Genomic DNA, 17,576 nt, shown 5'->3' on the forward strand with positions numbered 1-17,576 from the left:
CCAACATGCGTGATGACACACTTTTGGGGGAAGGGGTAACCAACAGTACTTCCTCTTAGTACTTCCTCTTAGTTCTCTGTGGTGATGGGAGGTGGGCATTCTTCCTGAACTTAGCAGCCCCCATATAATGATGTACGTGTATCGCTCAGTCTTGGAGTGCTGTGATCCCAACATGCGTGATGACACACTTTTGGGGGAAGGGGTAACCAACATGGAAGAACAATATATTTTAAATATATTTTAAAAATATTCTTCCCAAATATATTGACATATATTTGAAATGTACAATTTTGGCAATATTCAATATATTTCAAAATATATTTCCATAATATATACTGTATGTTGACATGTATTTTTATTACAAAATATAGGAAAAATATTTTTACAACTACATTTTCAAATATACTGTATGTATGTAATCTACATTTTGTAATGCATTTACAAATATATGTAAAAATATATGTTAAAATGACTTTTATATGTTAAAAAAAATCTGAAAAAATCTGAAGAATATATTTTTTAAAAATATATATTTAAAAAATATATTTTTCATATATTTTATAATATATAAAAAATGCATTTCAACATGCAGTATATATATATATATATATATATATATATATATATACAGTTGCAAGAAAAAGTATGTGAACCCTTTGGGATTACGTGGAGTTTTGCATGAATTGGGCATAAAATGTGCTCTGAACGTCATCTAAGTCACAACAATAGAAGAACACAGTCTGCTGAACATAATACTACACAAACATTAGATGTTGCCATGGTTTAATTGCACATAACATGTAAACATTCACAGTGCAGGGAGGAAAAAGTATGTGAACCTTTGGACTTAATAACTGGTTGACCCTCCTTTGGCAGCAATAACCTCAACCAAACGTTTCCTGTAGTTGCAGATCAGACCTGCACAACGATCTGGAGTCATTTTGGAGCACTCCTCTTCACAAAACTGTTTCAGTGTAGCAATATTCTTGGGATGTCTGGTGTGAATCGCTCTCTTAAGCTCATGCCACAGCATTTCAATCGGGTTGAGGTCAGGACTCTGACTGGGCCACTCCAGAAGGCGTATTCTGTGCTGTTGCAGCCATTGTTTTGTTGAATTACTTGTATGCTTTGGGTCATTGTCCTGTTGCATCACCCATCCTCTGCGGAGCTTCAGTTGGCGGACAGATGGTTGTACGTTTTCCTGCAAAATGTCTTGATAAACTCTGGAATTCATTTTCCCATCAATAACAACAATCCGTCCAGGCCCTGAGGCAGCAAAGCAGCCCCAAACCATGATGCTCCCTCCGCCATGTTTCACAGTGGGGATGAGGTTTGATGTTGGTGTGCTGTGCCTTTTTTTCTCCACACATAGTGTTGTGTGTTCTTCCCAAACAACTCAATCTTGGTTTCATCTGTCCACAGTATATTTTGCCAGTAGTGCTGTGGAACATCCAGGTGCTCTTTTGCAAACTTCAAACGTGCTGCAATATTCTTTTTGGACAGCAATGGCTTCCTCCGTGGTGTCCTCCCATGTACTCCATTCTTGTTTAATGTTTTCCTTATTGTAGATGTGTCAACAAAAATGTTAGCATGTGCCAGAGATTTCTGTAGGTCTTCAGCTGACACTCTGGGATTCTTCTTTACCTCATGCAGCATTCTGCGCTGTGCTCTTGCAGTCATTTTTACAGGACGACCGCGCCTAGGGAGAGTAGCAACAGTGCTAAACGTTCTCGATTTGTAGACAGTCTGTCTTACCGTGGACACATGAACATCAAGGCTTTTGGAGATACTTTTGTAACCCTTTCCAGCTTCATGCAAGTCAACAATTCTTGATCGTAGGTCTTCTGAGAGCTCTTTTCTGCAAGGCATGGTTCACATCACACAGTGCTTCTTGAAACCAGTAAACCCAAAACAGGTGTGTGTTTTTTTAAGGGCAGGACAGCTGTCAGCAACACATCCAATATCATCAAACTGATTGCAGTCAAGGTTGGCTCATTCCTGGCTCCAATTAGCTCTGGGAGAAGTCATTAAGCTAGGGCCTCACATACTTTTTCCTCCCTGCACTGTGAATGTTTACATGTTATGTGCAATTAAACCATGGCAACATCTAATTTTTGTGTAGTATTATGTTCAGCAGACTGTGTTCTTCTATTGTTGTGACTTAGATGACATTCAGAGCACATTTTATGCCCAATTCATGGAAAACTCCACGTAATCCCAAGGGGTTCACATACTTTTTCTTGCAACTGTATATATATATATATATATATATATATCAATTGAAATATATTTAGAAATATATTGAATATGGCCAAAATTGTAGTATTTCAAATATATGTCAATATATTTGGGAAGAATATTTTTATTATATATTCCAAATATATTTTTCTTCCATGTGGGAAGCAAAGGGCTGGGCTCACAGAGGGCACAATGATGCAAATGACATTTTGCCCAAAGAGGCCCATCCGTGCTGAATAAGGTGGAATGCATGAACAGCGCTGTGGCACGAAGGGGGCATGTAGAGGAAAATACATATACACTAAATATAGGATGGGGGGGGTGCAAAAAATAAAATAAAATTGGATTTGGAGTTTACTTTAAGGCTGCATTCACACTGTTGGGGTGCATAATTGGGTGGGAGTTAATGCAGGTTATGCCACCCATTAATGTGTGCTCCATTAAGGCAGTCTATTCATTTGAACACACCAAAAAATACACCTGCATTATATTTAGTAACGTAGCACTTTGTGTTCTGCAACGTACTCAGGATGAATGGCACCGCAGCACGCCAATGAGCACTGTAGTAACATGCACTTTGCTGCAACACAACAGCGTGAACCCAGCCTTAGTCACTCACCAGGAACATGCGTGCATTTAACCACTTGACCTCCAAAGGATTTACCCCCCTTAATGACCACGCCTCTTTTTGCTACTCGGCGCTGCACTAATTCAACTGATAATTGCGCGGTCATGCAGTGCTGCACCCAAACGAAATTTACGTCCTTTTTTTCACACAAATAGAGCTTTCTTTCGGTGGTATTTGATCACCTGTGTGCTTTTTATTTTTCACGCTATAAATAAAAAAAGACCAAATATTTTGAAGAAAAACGATATTTTTTACTTTCAGCTATAAAAAATATATAGTAAACTCAAAGTTAGTTATAAATTTAGGCCAAAATGTATTCTGCTCCATGTTTTTGGTAAAAAAAAATCCCAATAAGTGTTTATTGATTGCTTTGTGTGAAAGTTATAGCGTCTACAAACTATGGTATAGATACTGCAATTTACGCCATTTTTTTGCTATACAGCGCTGCGCTAGTTTAACGGACAATTGCGCGGTCATGCAATACGGTACATAAATGAAATTTACATCCTTTTTTTTCCACACAAATTGAGCTTTCTTTCGGTGGTATTTGATCGCCTGTGCGTTTTTTATTTTTTGCGCTATAAAAAAAAAGGCTAACAATTTTGAGGAAAAAAAACAATATTTTGGACTTTTTGCTATAAAACATGTCCAGTAAAAAAAAATTTAAAAATCAAATTTAGTCATAAATTTCTGCCAAAATGCATTCTGTGACATGTCTTTGCTACAAAAAACCCAATATGTGTAAATTAATTGGTTTACGTAAAAGTTATAGCGTTTACAAATGGCGGGAAAGATACTGGGATTTTTAATTTTTTTTTATACTAATAATGGCGGAGATCAGCGACTTATGGCGGCGATCAGCGACTTATGGCGGGACTGCGGCGGAGATACTGACACTGAGGGGGAACTGACTTGGGGTCACTGACATCCCCAGCAACACCAATACAGTGATCAGTGCAAAAAAAAAACACTGACACTGTACTAATGGCACTGGGCAGGAAGGGGTTAACTTTATTATTCAGTGAAAGGGTTAACTGTGTGAGGGGAGTGTTTTACTAGGGGGCGGGGTGTGTACTGCAGGGAACGCCGCTGATCGGGACAGATAAACTCTTCTGTCCCGATCAACGTGTCAGGAGCTGTCAGGGAACTGACAGAAAGCACAGCTACTGCAGCCCTGCTCTCTGTCACTGATTGCCGCTAATCGCCAGAACATAGCCGGTCACGACCGGTTGTGACCCAGCGACTGACATCCGCGGCCATGATCGGCGGGACAGGTAGGGCGGCGCCTCGCGCGCGCGCCCTACCTGTTTTAAACACACATTTTAAAACGTGTTTTGCCCAGCCGTGCCGCCCTGCCGCCGTATTTCTACAGTGGCTGGGCGGCATGTGGTTAAAGACCTCTTTTCTCAAACCTTCCTCATCCGGATACTTGTTCTGGCTCAGTGACTCACAAAGAATTAAAGCCAGAGCCAGCCAGGCAACTAATATTTTCAGAAGGATGTCAGCAGCATTGGTCCCATATTTCTTCCAACTTCTTTTTTAAATCCTATGCACATTGGATTGATGCCTTTGTCCCCGATTACTTATTTTGAATGTATCTGCCGTGACTGGCCTAGGGGTAGGGGTCTTATCTCAGATTTATATCGCTCTTTCTCGAGTGCCATTTATCCCTCACTTCCCTCATATAGACTGAAATGGGAGGTTGATTGTAATATTACATTTTCAGATGAGGACTGAAACACCATGGTGAATAATATACGTAGGGGCTCTAAGTGTCTCTCGTTCCGTGAGACGGCCCTTAAGGTTTTAACCCGTTGGTATTATACCCCCTCTAGACTACATGTCATGTTTCTGGGAACGTTGAACCTCTGTTTTAGCAGTTGTGGCCTTGCTGGAACCCTTGTGCATATGTTTTGGGCTTGCCTTGGTCTTTCCTTGATCTGGTGTAATATTTCTGAGGTGGCCTCTGCCTTGGCGGGTTCTCCGGTGGACTTGTCTCTGCAAATTTGCTTACTGGATGCATCCATTTTGGGGATTGCAGCCAACCTAATGAGGCCAATTCACACTATTTGTGTTTCCACCCTATGGGCCATTTCCCTTCATTGGAAGTCACTGGTAGTCCCTTTGGCCTCTGTTTTGCAGAGAGTCGATATGGTCATGCTCATGGAACTTATTCAGTATACAGGTGAAACTCGAAAAATTAGAATATTGTGCAAAAATTCATTTACTTCAGTAATGGAACTTAAAAGGTGAAACTAATAAATGAGATAGACTCATTACATGCAAAGCAAGATAGTTCAAGCCATGATTTGTCATCATTGTGATGATTATGGCTTACAGCTCATGAAAACCCCAAATCCACAATCTCAGAAAATGAGAATATTGTGAAAAGGTGGAATATTCTCGGCTCAAAGTGTCCCACTCTAATCAACTAATTAAGCCATAACACCTGCAAAGGGTTCCTGAGCCTTTAAATGGTCTCTCAGTTTGGTTCAGTAGGAATCACAATCATGGGAAAGACTGCTGACCTGACAGTTGTGCAGAAAACCATCATTGACACCCTCCATAAGGAGGGAAAGCCTCAAAAGGTAATTGCAAAAGAAGTTGGATGTTCCCAAAGTGCTGTATCAAAGCACAATAATAGAAAGTTATGTGGAAGGGAAAAGTGTGGAAGAAGGTGCACAAGCAGCAGGGATGACCACAGCCTGGAGAGGATTGTCAGGAAAAGGCCATTCAAAAGTGTTGGGGACTTTCACAAGGAGTGGACTGAGGCTGGAGTCAGTGCATCAAGAGCCACCACACACAGGCGGATCATGGACATGGGCTTCAAATGTCGATTCCTCTTGTCAAGCCACTCCTGAACAACAAACAACGTCAGAAGCGTCTTACCTGGCTAAAGAAAAACAGACCTGGTGTATTGCTCAGTGGTCCAAAGTCCTCTTTTCTGATGAGAGCAACTTTTGCATCTCATTTGGAAACCAAGGACCCCGAGTATGGAGGAAGAATGGAGAGGCACAAGGACCCCGAGTGTGGAGGAAGAATGGAGAGGCACACACTGCAAGATGCTTGAAGTTCAGTGTGAAGTTTCCACGGTCTGTGTTGATTTGGGGAGCCATGTCATCTGCTGGTGTTGGTCCACTGTGCTTCATTAAGTCCAGGGTCAACGCAGCCGTCTACCAGGAGATTTTGGAGCACTTCATGCTTCCTTCCGCAGACGAGCTTTATAGGGATGCTGACTTCATTTTCCAGCAGGACTTGGCACCTGCCCACACTGCCAAAAACACCAAAACCTGGTTCAATGACCGTGGGATTACTGTGCTTGATTGGCCAGCAAACTCGCCTGACCTGAACCCCATAGAGAATCTATGGGGCATTGCCAAGAGAATGATGAGAGACATGAGACCGAACGATGCAGAAGAGCTGAAGGCCGCTATTGAAGCATCCTGGTCTTCCATAACACCTCAGCAGTGCCACAGGCTGATAGCTTCCATGCCACGCCGCATTGAGGCAGTAATTGCTGCAAAAGGGGCCCAAACCAAGTACTGAGTACATATGCATGCTTATACTTTTCAGAGGTCCAATATTGTTCTATGTACAGTGCTTGTTTTATTGATTGCATGGAATATTCTCATTTTCTGAGATTGTGGATTTGGGGTTTTCATCAGCTGTAAGCCATAATCATCACAATGATGACAAATCACGGCTTGAACTATCTTGCTTTGCATGTAATGAGTCTATCTCATATATTAGTTTCACCTTTTAAGTTGCATTACTGAAATAAATTAACTTTTGCATGATATTCTAATTTTTCGAGTTTCACCTGTACACTACTGGATAGGATGCATTTATTCAATGGAAAATGGAATGGCGGGAAAACATATTGACACTTAATGCTAGATTGAATGTCTGTCTTACTCTGATTTGTATTGATTCTTTGTTAGTCCTGCAGTTGTTCTGCCCATATTGCTGCCGACCTCTTTCATGTACTTGATCTTTATTTTTTTATGATTGTTTTTATATTACTGTAAATTGCCTATGTGCCTTTTTCTTACTGTGCATTCTACATTACATTCCTATGTATATTGGTGAATGGTAGTACAGGTTCAGCATCCTTCAAATACAGTATGTGATTTCTGAAGCATCTTGTGTCCTCCGGCAGGGTTTAGGAACAGACGACAAGGCTCTTGGCCGCATCCTTATTTCTCGGAGTGAAGAGGATTTGCTTAGCATCCGAGTGGCATATAGGAGGAAATATGGAAAATCACTCTACTCATCTATTCAGGTAGTTTATATTCTGCAACACTGGAATGACAGCCATGGCATATGCTTGATCCTTACTGATCAGCTCCAGGCATCTCCTTAAAGCCCAACTCTGGAAAACTGAAGCCAGAAATTAAACTTTACCTACCCAATCATCCACGCTGCTAGACCAGCCCCTGAATAATTTTCTCCCCCATGCTCCGGCAGTCTAATGTCCTGATGTCTACAAGACCAATGCAAGGTCCATGAGGGTCATTGAACATGATGACGCCAAAGAACAGTCCATCGCTGGGGTATAGGAAAGTGTCTCCTCCACTCCATCTGCCAGAGAGGTGAAGGATTGGGCAAGTAAAACTGCTTTTACCTTACCCAGGGGCGGACTGACCATTTGGAAACTCGGGCACTGCCCGAGGGCCCGGGGTCAGTAGGAGGCTCCATGAGATGCCCCTGGTACCTTTTTCATAGGCTTTTTTGAGTTTGGGCAAGGACACAGGGGCCCCATGATCCACTATTGCCTGGGGGCCCCATGAGTTGTCAGTCCACCCCTGACCTTACCTTAGCAAGCCATCGAGTTCGGGTACAGCCCCACTGCAAGGAGGAATATTCAGGTTTCCTGGAGTTGGGCTATAAGTGTAATGACTGCAATGTCATTCATTTATTCAGCCTTGAAATATATAATGACTGCAATTTTTATTTTCCAGCTTTAGAAAGGTGGCAGCAGAGATTACTGCTATGGGCAATGCAGACAATTGTCCTTCACATAGTACTTCATTTAGGAAAGAAATGTCATGATAAAAACATATAACCTCCTTTTCTGGTCCTTCTGATCATGGAGTGATAGATGAATGAGATTGCTACACCCAGAGCCTTGCTGCCTATGAGGCCAATTGAGGTGGCTGCCTCAGGTGGTATTCATGGAGGCACGGTGGTGGCTGCACTGAGGCTCATTGTTTGTGCTGGACATTTGTTCAGTCCTTGTTGTGTTCACCCCTGGGCCGCAGAGTGTCTTTGATTGATTGTTATGGTGCAGGTAGCCGTGTGCATCGTAACAATCAATGACGCTGTGCTGTCTGGCCACCTGCATGCTAGCAACCAAAAACGCTGTGTGCTGACAGTGTCTTAGCAACTAAAGATACTGTGAGCTGCTATCATTCTAGAAACCAAGGATGCTGCGTGCTGCCAGTGACCTAGCAACCAACAATTCCCTGTGCTGCCAGTGTCCTAGAAACCAATAATGCCATGCACTGCCAGTGTTCCAACCACCAATGATGCTATGTGCTGTCAGCATCCTAGCAACTAATGATCCTATGTTCTGCCAGTGTTCTAGCAACCAATGATGCTATGTGCTGCCAGCATCCTAGCAACTAATGATCCTATGTACTGCCAGTGTTCTAGCAACCAGTGATGCCATGCACTGCCAGTGTCCTAGCAACCAACAATTCCCTGTGCTGCCAGTGTCCTAGAAACCAATAATGCCATGCACTGCCAGTGTTCCAACCACCAATGATGCTATGTGCAGTCAGCATCCTAGCAGCTAATGATCCTATGTACTGCCAGTGTTCTAGCAACCAATGATGCTATGTGCTGCCAGCATCCTAGCAACTAATGATCCTATGTACTGCCAGTGTTCTAGCAACCAGTGATGCCATGCACTGCCAGTGACCTAGCAACCAACAATTCCCTGTGCTGCCAGTGTCCTAGAAACCAATAATGCCATGCACTGCCAGTGTTCCAACCACCAATGATGCTATGTGCTGTCAGCATCCTAGCAGCTAATGATCCTATGTACTGCCAGTGTTCTAGCAACCAATGATGCTATGTGCTGTCAGCATCCTAGCAACTAATGATCCTATGTACTGCCAGTGTTCTAGCAACCAATGATGCTATGTGCTGCCAGCATCCTAGCAACTAATGATCCTATGTACTGCCAGTGTTCTAGCAACCAGTGATGCCATGCACTGCCAGTGTCCTAGCAACCAACGATGCTGTGTGCTTCCAGAATCTTAGCAAGCAATGATGCTGTGCACTGCCAGTGTCCTAGCAACCAATGATGCTGTGCACTGCCAGTGTCCTAGCAACCAATGATGCTGTGCACTGCCAGTGTCCTAGCAAACAATGATGCCCTGCCAGTGTCCTAGAAGCTAATGATGCCATACACTGCCAATTTCCTAGCAAATGATGATGCTGTGTGCTGCCAGTGTTCTAGCAACCAGTGATGCCATGCACTGCCAGTGTCCTAGCAACCAACGATGCTGTGTGCTGCCAGAATCTTAGCAACCAATGATGCTGTGCACTGCCAGTGTCCTAGCAACCAATGATGCTGTGCACTTCCGGAGTCCTATCAGCCAGTGATGCTGTGCACTACCAGTGTCCTAGCAAGCAATGATGCACTGCCAGTGTCCTAGAAGCTAATGATGCCATACACTGCCAATGTCCTAGCAAATGATGATGCTGTGTGCTGCCAGCATCCTAGCAACCAAAGCAACCAGCCACTGATCCCAATTTGACAGGTGCATGGGTGCGGGGGGGCAGCCTTGAATACAGACAATGCGCGTCCAGGGCTGCTCACCTGCACAGCTGTCAAATTGGAAAAAGTATCAGCCTCTGTATCCCCAATTTCTCACAATGGCCACCTGCATGCAACACCTATCAACTCAAGCCTCATAAACACACATAGCCTATTCACAGACTACAGGCCTCACACATGAATGACACCTAAAAACGAATACACTGACCATAAATCATTGTAGTTTTCCTTTACATAAAGTGTTTGCAAAAGGTGTGTGTGTGTATTGCCCATAGTAGTCAACCCAAGTTCCGTTGAGATAATTAATATCTAATTGTTTTCTTCTGCCGGCTTTAATAAATTGTTTTAAAGCAGAATTTTATAAATAAGGCCCAATGCATTAGCTTCACCAAGGAGGAGTTTTTTTCTTTGAATTCTTCCTTTAAAAATCACTTTTTTTGTATTTATCTTTCAGGGTGATGCCAAGGGAGACTACAGATCAGCATTGCTGCTGCTGTGCAGGGCTGAAGATATCTGAAGATACAGTTTACACAGGGATGTATCTATCTGGTTGGAAACTGTCCATACACAGTTGGATTTTCATGTGAACGCTCATAGAAAATTTGTTTCTTAGAATGTTCCATCTTGCCAATAAGTCAAATGATTTCATTTGGAAGACCTTAAAATTTCTCTTGGATCTGCTATCTCAGGGGTCTCCAAACTGCGGCCCATGGGCTGGATGTGGCCCTTTTCTTGCCTTTATCAGGCCCTTGGTGCACTATTCCTTCCACCAATACACATGCACCATTTTTCCCACTGACACCAATGATGGGACACTATTCCTCCCACTGATACCAATGATGGGACACTATTCCTCCCACTGACACCAATGATGGGGCAATATTCCTCCCACTGATACCAATGATGGGACACTATTCCTCCCACTGACACCAATGATGGGGCAATATTCCTCCCACTGATACCAATGATGGGGCACTATTCCTCCCACTGATACCAATGATGGGGCACTATTCCTCCCATTGATACCAATGATGGGGCACTATTCCTCCCACTGATACCAATGATGGAGCACTATTCCTCCCACTGATACCAATGATGGGACACTATTCCTCCCACTGACACCAATGATGGGGCAATATTCCTCCCACTGATACCAATGATGGGGCACTATTCCTCCCACTGATACCAATGATGGGGCACTATTCCTCCCACTGATACCAATGATGGGACACTATTCCTCCCATTGATACCAATGATGGGGCACTATTCCTCCCACTGATACCAATGATGGAGTATCATTCCTCCCATTGATACCAATGATGGGGCACTATTCCTCCCACTGACACCAATGATGGGGCAATATTCCTCCCACTGATACCAATGATGGGGCACTATTCCTCCCATTGATACCAATGATGGGACACTATTCCTCCCATTGATACCAATGATGGGGCACTATTCCTCCCATTGATACCAATGATGGGGCATCATTCCTCCCATTGATACCAATGATGGGGCACTATTCCTCCCATTAATACCAATGATGGGGCATTATTCCTCCCATTGATATCAATGATGGGGCACTATTCCTCCCACTGACACCAATGATGGGAGACTATTCCTCTCACTGGCACCAATGATGGGGCACTATTCCTCCTACTGGTGCCAATGATGGAGCACTATTCTTCCCAGTGGTGTCAATGGGACACTATACCTCCCACTTTACCAATGATAGAGCATTTTTCTTTCACTGACAACAATGATTTAATTTTGTTAATCCCATTGACCTCCAAGCCTATGGCATTTTTTACTCCCACCAATGCCAGTTCATTTTCTACTGGCCACAGTCCAGTCCCCCTAATATTAGAAGGGCAGTAAAGTGGCTCCTTATTTTGAAAGTTTGGAGACCCCTGTGCTATCTGAATGAAATCCCATAATCCCATACATATTAAATAGGTTTCAGGTTACAATATGTACAATATTTCAAAAACCACATTCACTGTTAGAATTTAATTCTTTTAAGAAAAATGTGTTTTTCATTTTCGATTTTGGAGAGAACAGACTTTCCCAAACGAAAACCACATTCACCATTAGAAATTCATTATTTCAAAAAACATTTTCCATCCTTAACCTTTGAATTTTATCATCACTATGGTTGAAAAACAAATGTTAGTTTGACCCCACTAACCAATACAAAATTGAAGGTTCTGAAAGTTTTTAGTACAAAATTCTACTGGTGTATGGCCAGCTTGGGAATCCATCAGCATTAGGATCTTACCTAAGATGTTCATCATTAGGGATGGGATCATGCATGTTCTGATGAGTCCAAACCCACCAGAGATATCCCACTGAAAAACCTTTTAAAGCTGTTGGGCAATCATAGGCAGTGGAGGCATTCCTCGCCTCTCAGCTGCACATATGCAATGGACCAGGAATTCTTCTGCCTCTTATGATTGGCTGTTGGCTTGGCATCTTCCTGGAGAGAAGCTCATCCCTACTTTTCAAAAATGCTTTTAAATCTGAGACTGCTGATTTTGACCTGACCAGCACAGATGATGTTATTCTGGTACATGTCAAACAATGGTGTATGCTACTCCACAACGCAATATTCAGTTATTTTTCCATTAAAATTATATTTCATAAGACTTTTTTTCTCGTAGTTCTTTCAGAAATGAGATCGTGGGAACCAGGGGGACATAATAGGAGTGGATTTACTGAAACTGGAGAGTGAAAAATCTGGTGCAGCTCTGCATAGAAACCAATCCCCTTCCAGTATCAGCCAATACAAGTGTATGGACACTGCTCAACAAACACCAGGTGTCCAATGTTGCGGAACATTTGACCAAGCCCCGATGGATTGGGCAAAACACGTCAGAGGGCTTGGCCAGAACGGCAGCTGAGGCCATTTCTCAATATTGGACTCCTGGGGTTCGTTGAGCAGCTTCCAACCTTTCACTTGTATTGGCTGACACTGGATTCGCTCGGACTCATGCTCCTCTCTTCTCACTTGCCGGTGAGGTGACCCTTTTCCTTCCATCCATAGCTTGGAGTGGTTCTTTCAGAAATGAGATCTTGGGAACCAGGGGGACATAATAGGAGTGGATTTACTGAAACTGTAAAGTGAAAAATCTGGTGCAGCTCTGCATAGAAACCAATCCCTTCCAGTATCAGCCAATACAAGTGGATGGACACTACTCAACCAACCCCAGGTGTCCAATGTTGAGGAACATTTGACCAAGCCCCAATGGATGAGGCGAAACACGTCAGAGGGCTTGGCCAGAACGGCAGCTGAGGCCATTGTTCAATATTGGACTCCTGGGGTTCGTTGAGCAGCTTCCAACCTTTCACTTGTATTGGCGACACTGGATTCGCTCGGACTCATGCTCCTCTCTTCTCACTTGCCGGTGGGGTAATCCTTTTTCTTCCATCCATAGCTTGGAGTGGCGACAAAAGTATACTTTTCACAATCCCCTTCCAGGTTTTGTTGTCAAAACTGCAAAGTTAGAAGCTGATTGGCTATCATGCACAGCTGCACCAGATTCTGAGTGCTCCAGCTTTAGTAAATCCCCCCAATGTGGCCTCATACTTCTTTATTACCATGTGTATGAATACTTCATGCCAGGGGCGGACTGACCATTTGGAAACTCAGGCACTGCCCGAGGGCCCGGGTTCAGTAGGGGGCCCCATGAGATGCCCCTGGTACCTTTTTCATAGGCTTTTTTGAGTTTGGGCAAGGACACAGGGGCCGATTGCCCAGTTGATCAAGGTTCCAGAGTAATGGAAGCCTTTTTATCAGGGATACCTAAAGATCATGGGGCCCCATGGCACTGGTGACCACTGGTGACCTACCCGCCATTACTAGTATAAAAACAAATAAATAAAAATTCCAGTTCATACCATCGTTTACAAATGCTATAACTTTCACGCAAACCAATGAATATACACTTATTGGGATTTGTTTTTACCAAAGACATGTAGCAGAATACACTTTAGTCTAAATATATGAAGAAATTCGATTTTTTACATTTTTTATTGGATATGTTTTACAACAGAAAGTGAAAAAAAATTTTCCAAACGTTTTGGTCTTTTTTCGTTTATATACGAGGTAATATCAAAAAGTTTCAACACGTTTCAACAGTTTGTAACACGCCAACAGAGGCGTCACACACAGTCACAGGGAGCACCAACCTTCACAAGAAAGTGTGCCACAAGGCATCGCCCTGTGTAGATCGGGAGCTGTGCAACTGGTGCTATTCTGACCACATGCGTTACCATGTCTGCTATTTCATCACGGACAGAAAGTTAGAAAAAAGATCAAACGTGAAATTCTGTGTGAATTTTGGCACACTGACTTATGAAGGTTGGTACTCCCTGTGACTGTGCGTGCAACCTTGTGCTACCAACTGTTGGCGTGTTACAAAACTAGTATCAAAACTTTTTGATAACACCTGCCGATTGCCCAATTGATCAAGGTTCCAGAATAATGGAAGCCTTTTTATCAAGGGATAACTACAGATCATGGGGTCCCATGACACCGGTGACCACTGGTGACCTACCCGCTATTACTTGTATAAAAAAAAAAATAAATATAAATTCCAGTATATACTGTATGCCATCATTTGTAGATGCTATAACTTTCACGCAAACCAATTAATATACACTTATTGGAATTTTTTTTTTCACCAAATCCATAGCAGAATAAATTTTAGCCTAAATTTATAATTTTTTATTGGATATGTTTTATAGCAGAAAGTAAAATATATTTTTTTTTCAAGATTTTAATTTTTTTCCGTTTATATAATAAAAAATAAAAAACCCAGTGGTGATTAAATACCACCAAAAAAAGCTCTATTTGTGTGTAATCATTTGGATACGGTGTTGCATGACTGCGCAACTACTAGGTAAAGTTGCACAGTGCCGAATAGCAAGAAATGGCCTGGTCATGAAGGGGGTGAAATTTTCCATTGCTCAAGTGGTTAACTGCACAAGCTGAAGTTAGAAGCTGATTGGCTACCACACAGAGGTGCGCCGGATTCTGAGTGCACCAGTTTAGTAAATCCCCCCCATTGCATATCATTATAAATTGCTGGACTGTCACCTAGGGGAATGCACTGTTAATTCAGTCAACTGTAAGCTCCGCCTGCTGCGTATGGTCAGCTTTTTTGTATGGCACAGGACACACCACGCCCAAGCCGCCATCTTTACTAAGCCAATTCTTCCTTATGTGCACAGAAGAGCTGGGTTGGTCTGGAACATACCAGTGCACCAATATGGCAGCATATACCGTATACACTATATTGCCAAAAGTATTGGGACCCCCCTCCAAATCATGTGATTCAGGTGTTCCAATGACCTCCATGGACACAGGTGTATACAATCAAGCCCCTAGGCATGCAGACTGCTTCTACAAACATTGGTGAAAGAATGAGTCGCTCTCAGGAGCTCAGTGACTCCAAGCGTGGTCCCGTGATAGGTGGTCACCTGTGCAATAAGTCCATCCGTGACATTTCCTGGGTACTAAATATTCCACGCTCAACTGTTTGTGGGATTATAACAAAGTGGAAGCAACTGGGAACAACAGCAACTCAGCCACCAAGTGGTAGGCCACGTCACATGACAGAGCGGGGTCAGCGCATGCTGAAGCACACAGAAGTCGCCAACTGTCTGCAGAGTCAATAGCTAAAGACCTCCAAACTTGGTGTGGCCATCAGATTAGCACAACAACAGTGCGTAGAGAGCTTCATGGAATGGGTTTCCATGGCCATAGCTGCATCCAAGCCTTACATCACCAAGTGCAATGCAAAGTGTCGGATGCCGTGGTGTAAAGCACGCCACCACTGGACACTAGAGCAGTGGAGACGTGTTTTCTGGAGTGACCAATCAAGCTTCTCTATCTGGCAATATGATGGGCATGTCTGGGTTTGGCAGTTGCCAGGAGAATGGTACTTGCCTGACTGCATTGTGCCAAGTGTAAAGTTTGGTGGAGGGGGGATTTTGGTGTGGGGTTCTTTTTCAGGGGTTGGGCTTGGCCCCCTAGTTCTAGTGAAGGGAACTCTTAAGCTATCAGCACACCAAGACATTTTGGACAATTTCATGCTGCCAACCTTGTGGGAAGAGTTTGGGGATGGCCCCTTCCTGTTCCAACATGACTGCGCACCAGTGCACAAAGCAAAGTCCATAAAGACATTGAGGAGCCAGTTTGGGGTGGAGGAACTTGACTGGCCTGCACAGAGTCCTGACCTCAACCCCATAGAACACCCCCATTATGGATAGGAACGTTCAGTGATGTCCCCTTCAAAGCATCTGCATTAATGCATGTACGTTACGGCAAAAATAGATGTGAACCTAGCCAAAAAGTAGATGCAAACCCAACCACATTTTAGTTCAAAAGTTTTCAATCATTTGGGCACTTTTCCTACCACTGATACAAGGCACTGTTCCACCCACTGACACCAACGATGAGGCACTATTACGTCCACTGACACCAACACTGGAGCACTAATTTCTCCTACTGTTATAAAACAATGGAACACTATTCCTACCACTGACACCAACAAAAGTCCACTATTCCTCCCAATGTTACCAACAATTGGGCAGTATTCCTTCCACTGACACCAAAGATGGAGCACTATTCATTCCACTGACCCTAATGATGGGGCACTATTCCTCTCACTGACACCAATGATGGGACACTATTCCTCCCACTGATACCAATGATGGGGCACTATTCCTCTCACCGACACCAATGATGGGGCACTATTCCTCTCACCGACACCAATGATGGGGCACTATTCCTCTCACTGACACCAATGATAGGTCAGTATTTCTGCCATTGACACCAACACTTAAATACTATTCTTTCCAATGACAACAATGATAGGGCAATATTTCTACCACTGACACCAACAATTGGGCACTATTCCTCCCACAGACAGCAATGATGGGGAACTATTCCTCCCACTGGCAACAAAGATGGGGCACAATTAATTTTAATGACACCAACAATGGGAAACTATTCCTCCCACTGACAGCAATGATGGAGCACTATTCCTCCCACTGACACCAATGATGGGGCACTATTCCACCCACTGATACCAATGATGGGGCACTATTATTCCCACTAATACCAATGATGGGGCACTATTCCTCCCACTGACACCAATGATGGTGCACTATTCCTCCCACTGACACCATCGATGGGGCACTATTCCTCCCACTGACACCAATGATGGAGCACTATTCCTCCCACTGACAGCAATGATGGAGCACTATTCCTCCCACTGACACCAATGATGGGGCACTATTCCACCCACTGATACCAATGATGGGGCACTATTCCTCCCACTGACACCAATGATGGGGCACTATTCCTCCCACTGACACCAATGATGGAGCACTATTCCTCCCACTGACAGCAATGATGGAGCACTATTCCTCCCACTGACAGCAATGATGGAGCACTATTCCTCCCACTGACACCAATGATGGAGCACTATTCCTCCCACTGACAGCAATGATGGAGCACTATTCCTCCCACTGACAGCAATGATGGGGCACTATTCCTCCCACTGACACCAATGATGGGGCACTATTCCTCCCACTAATACCAATGATGGGGCACTATTCCTCCCACTGACACCAATGATGGTGCACTATTCCTCCCACTGATACCAATGATGGGGCACTATTCCTCCCACTAATACCAATGATGGGGCACTATTCCTCCCACTAATACCAATGATGGGGCACTATTCCTCCCACTGACACCATCGATGGGGCACTATTCCTCCCACTGACACCAATGATGGGGTACTATTCCTCCCACTGATACCAATGATGGAGCACTATTCCTCCCACTGACACCAATGATGGGGCACTATTCCTCCCACTGACACCAATGATGGAGCACTATTCCTCCCACTC

At 43.6% G+C, this 17,576-nt stretch overlaps 1 protein-coding gene across 1 annotated transcript in view; it reads left to right on the forward strand.

Annotated features, from left to right (window-relative positions):
* Positions 1-12,298, forward strand: part of LOC149450913 (putative annexin A2-like protein) — a 44,900-nt gene extending 32,602 nt beyond the window's left edge. The window contains exons 11-12 of the mRNA XM_089691265.1: positions 7,026-7,148; positions 10,108-12,298. Of these exons, the coding sequence (XP_089547391.1) occupies positions 7,026-7,148; positions 10,108-10,170 (186 nt within the window). The 3' untranslated portion in view covers positions 10,171-12,298. The remainder of the gene's footprint in view (positions 1-7,025; positions 7,149-10,107) is intronic.
* The last annotated feature ends 5,278 nt before the right edge of the window (positions 12,299-17,576 follow it).

Source organism: Staurois parvus, unplaced genomic scaffold (assembly GCF_062004578.1).
Source record: "Staurois parvus isolate SC_StPar_1 unplaced genomic scaffold, SC_StPar_1.0 ptg000559l, whole genome shotgun sequence".
NCBI lineage: Eukaryota > Metazoa > Chordata > Amphibia > Anura > Ranidae > Staurois > Staurois parvus.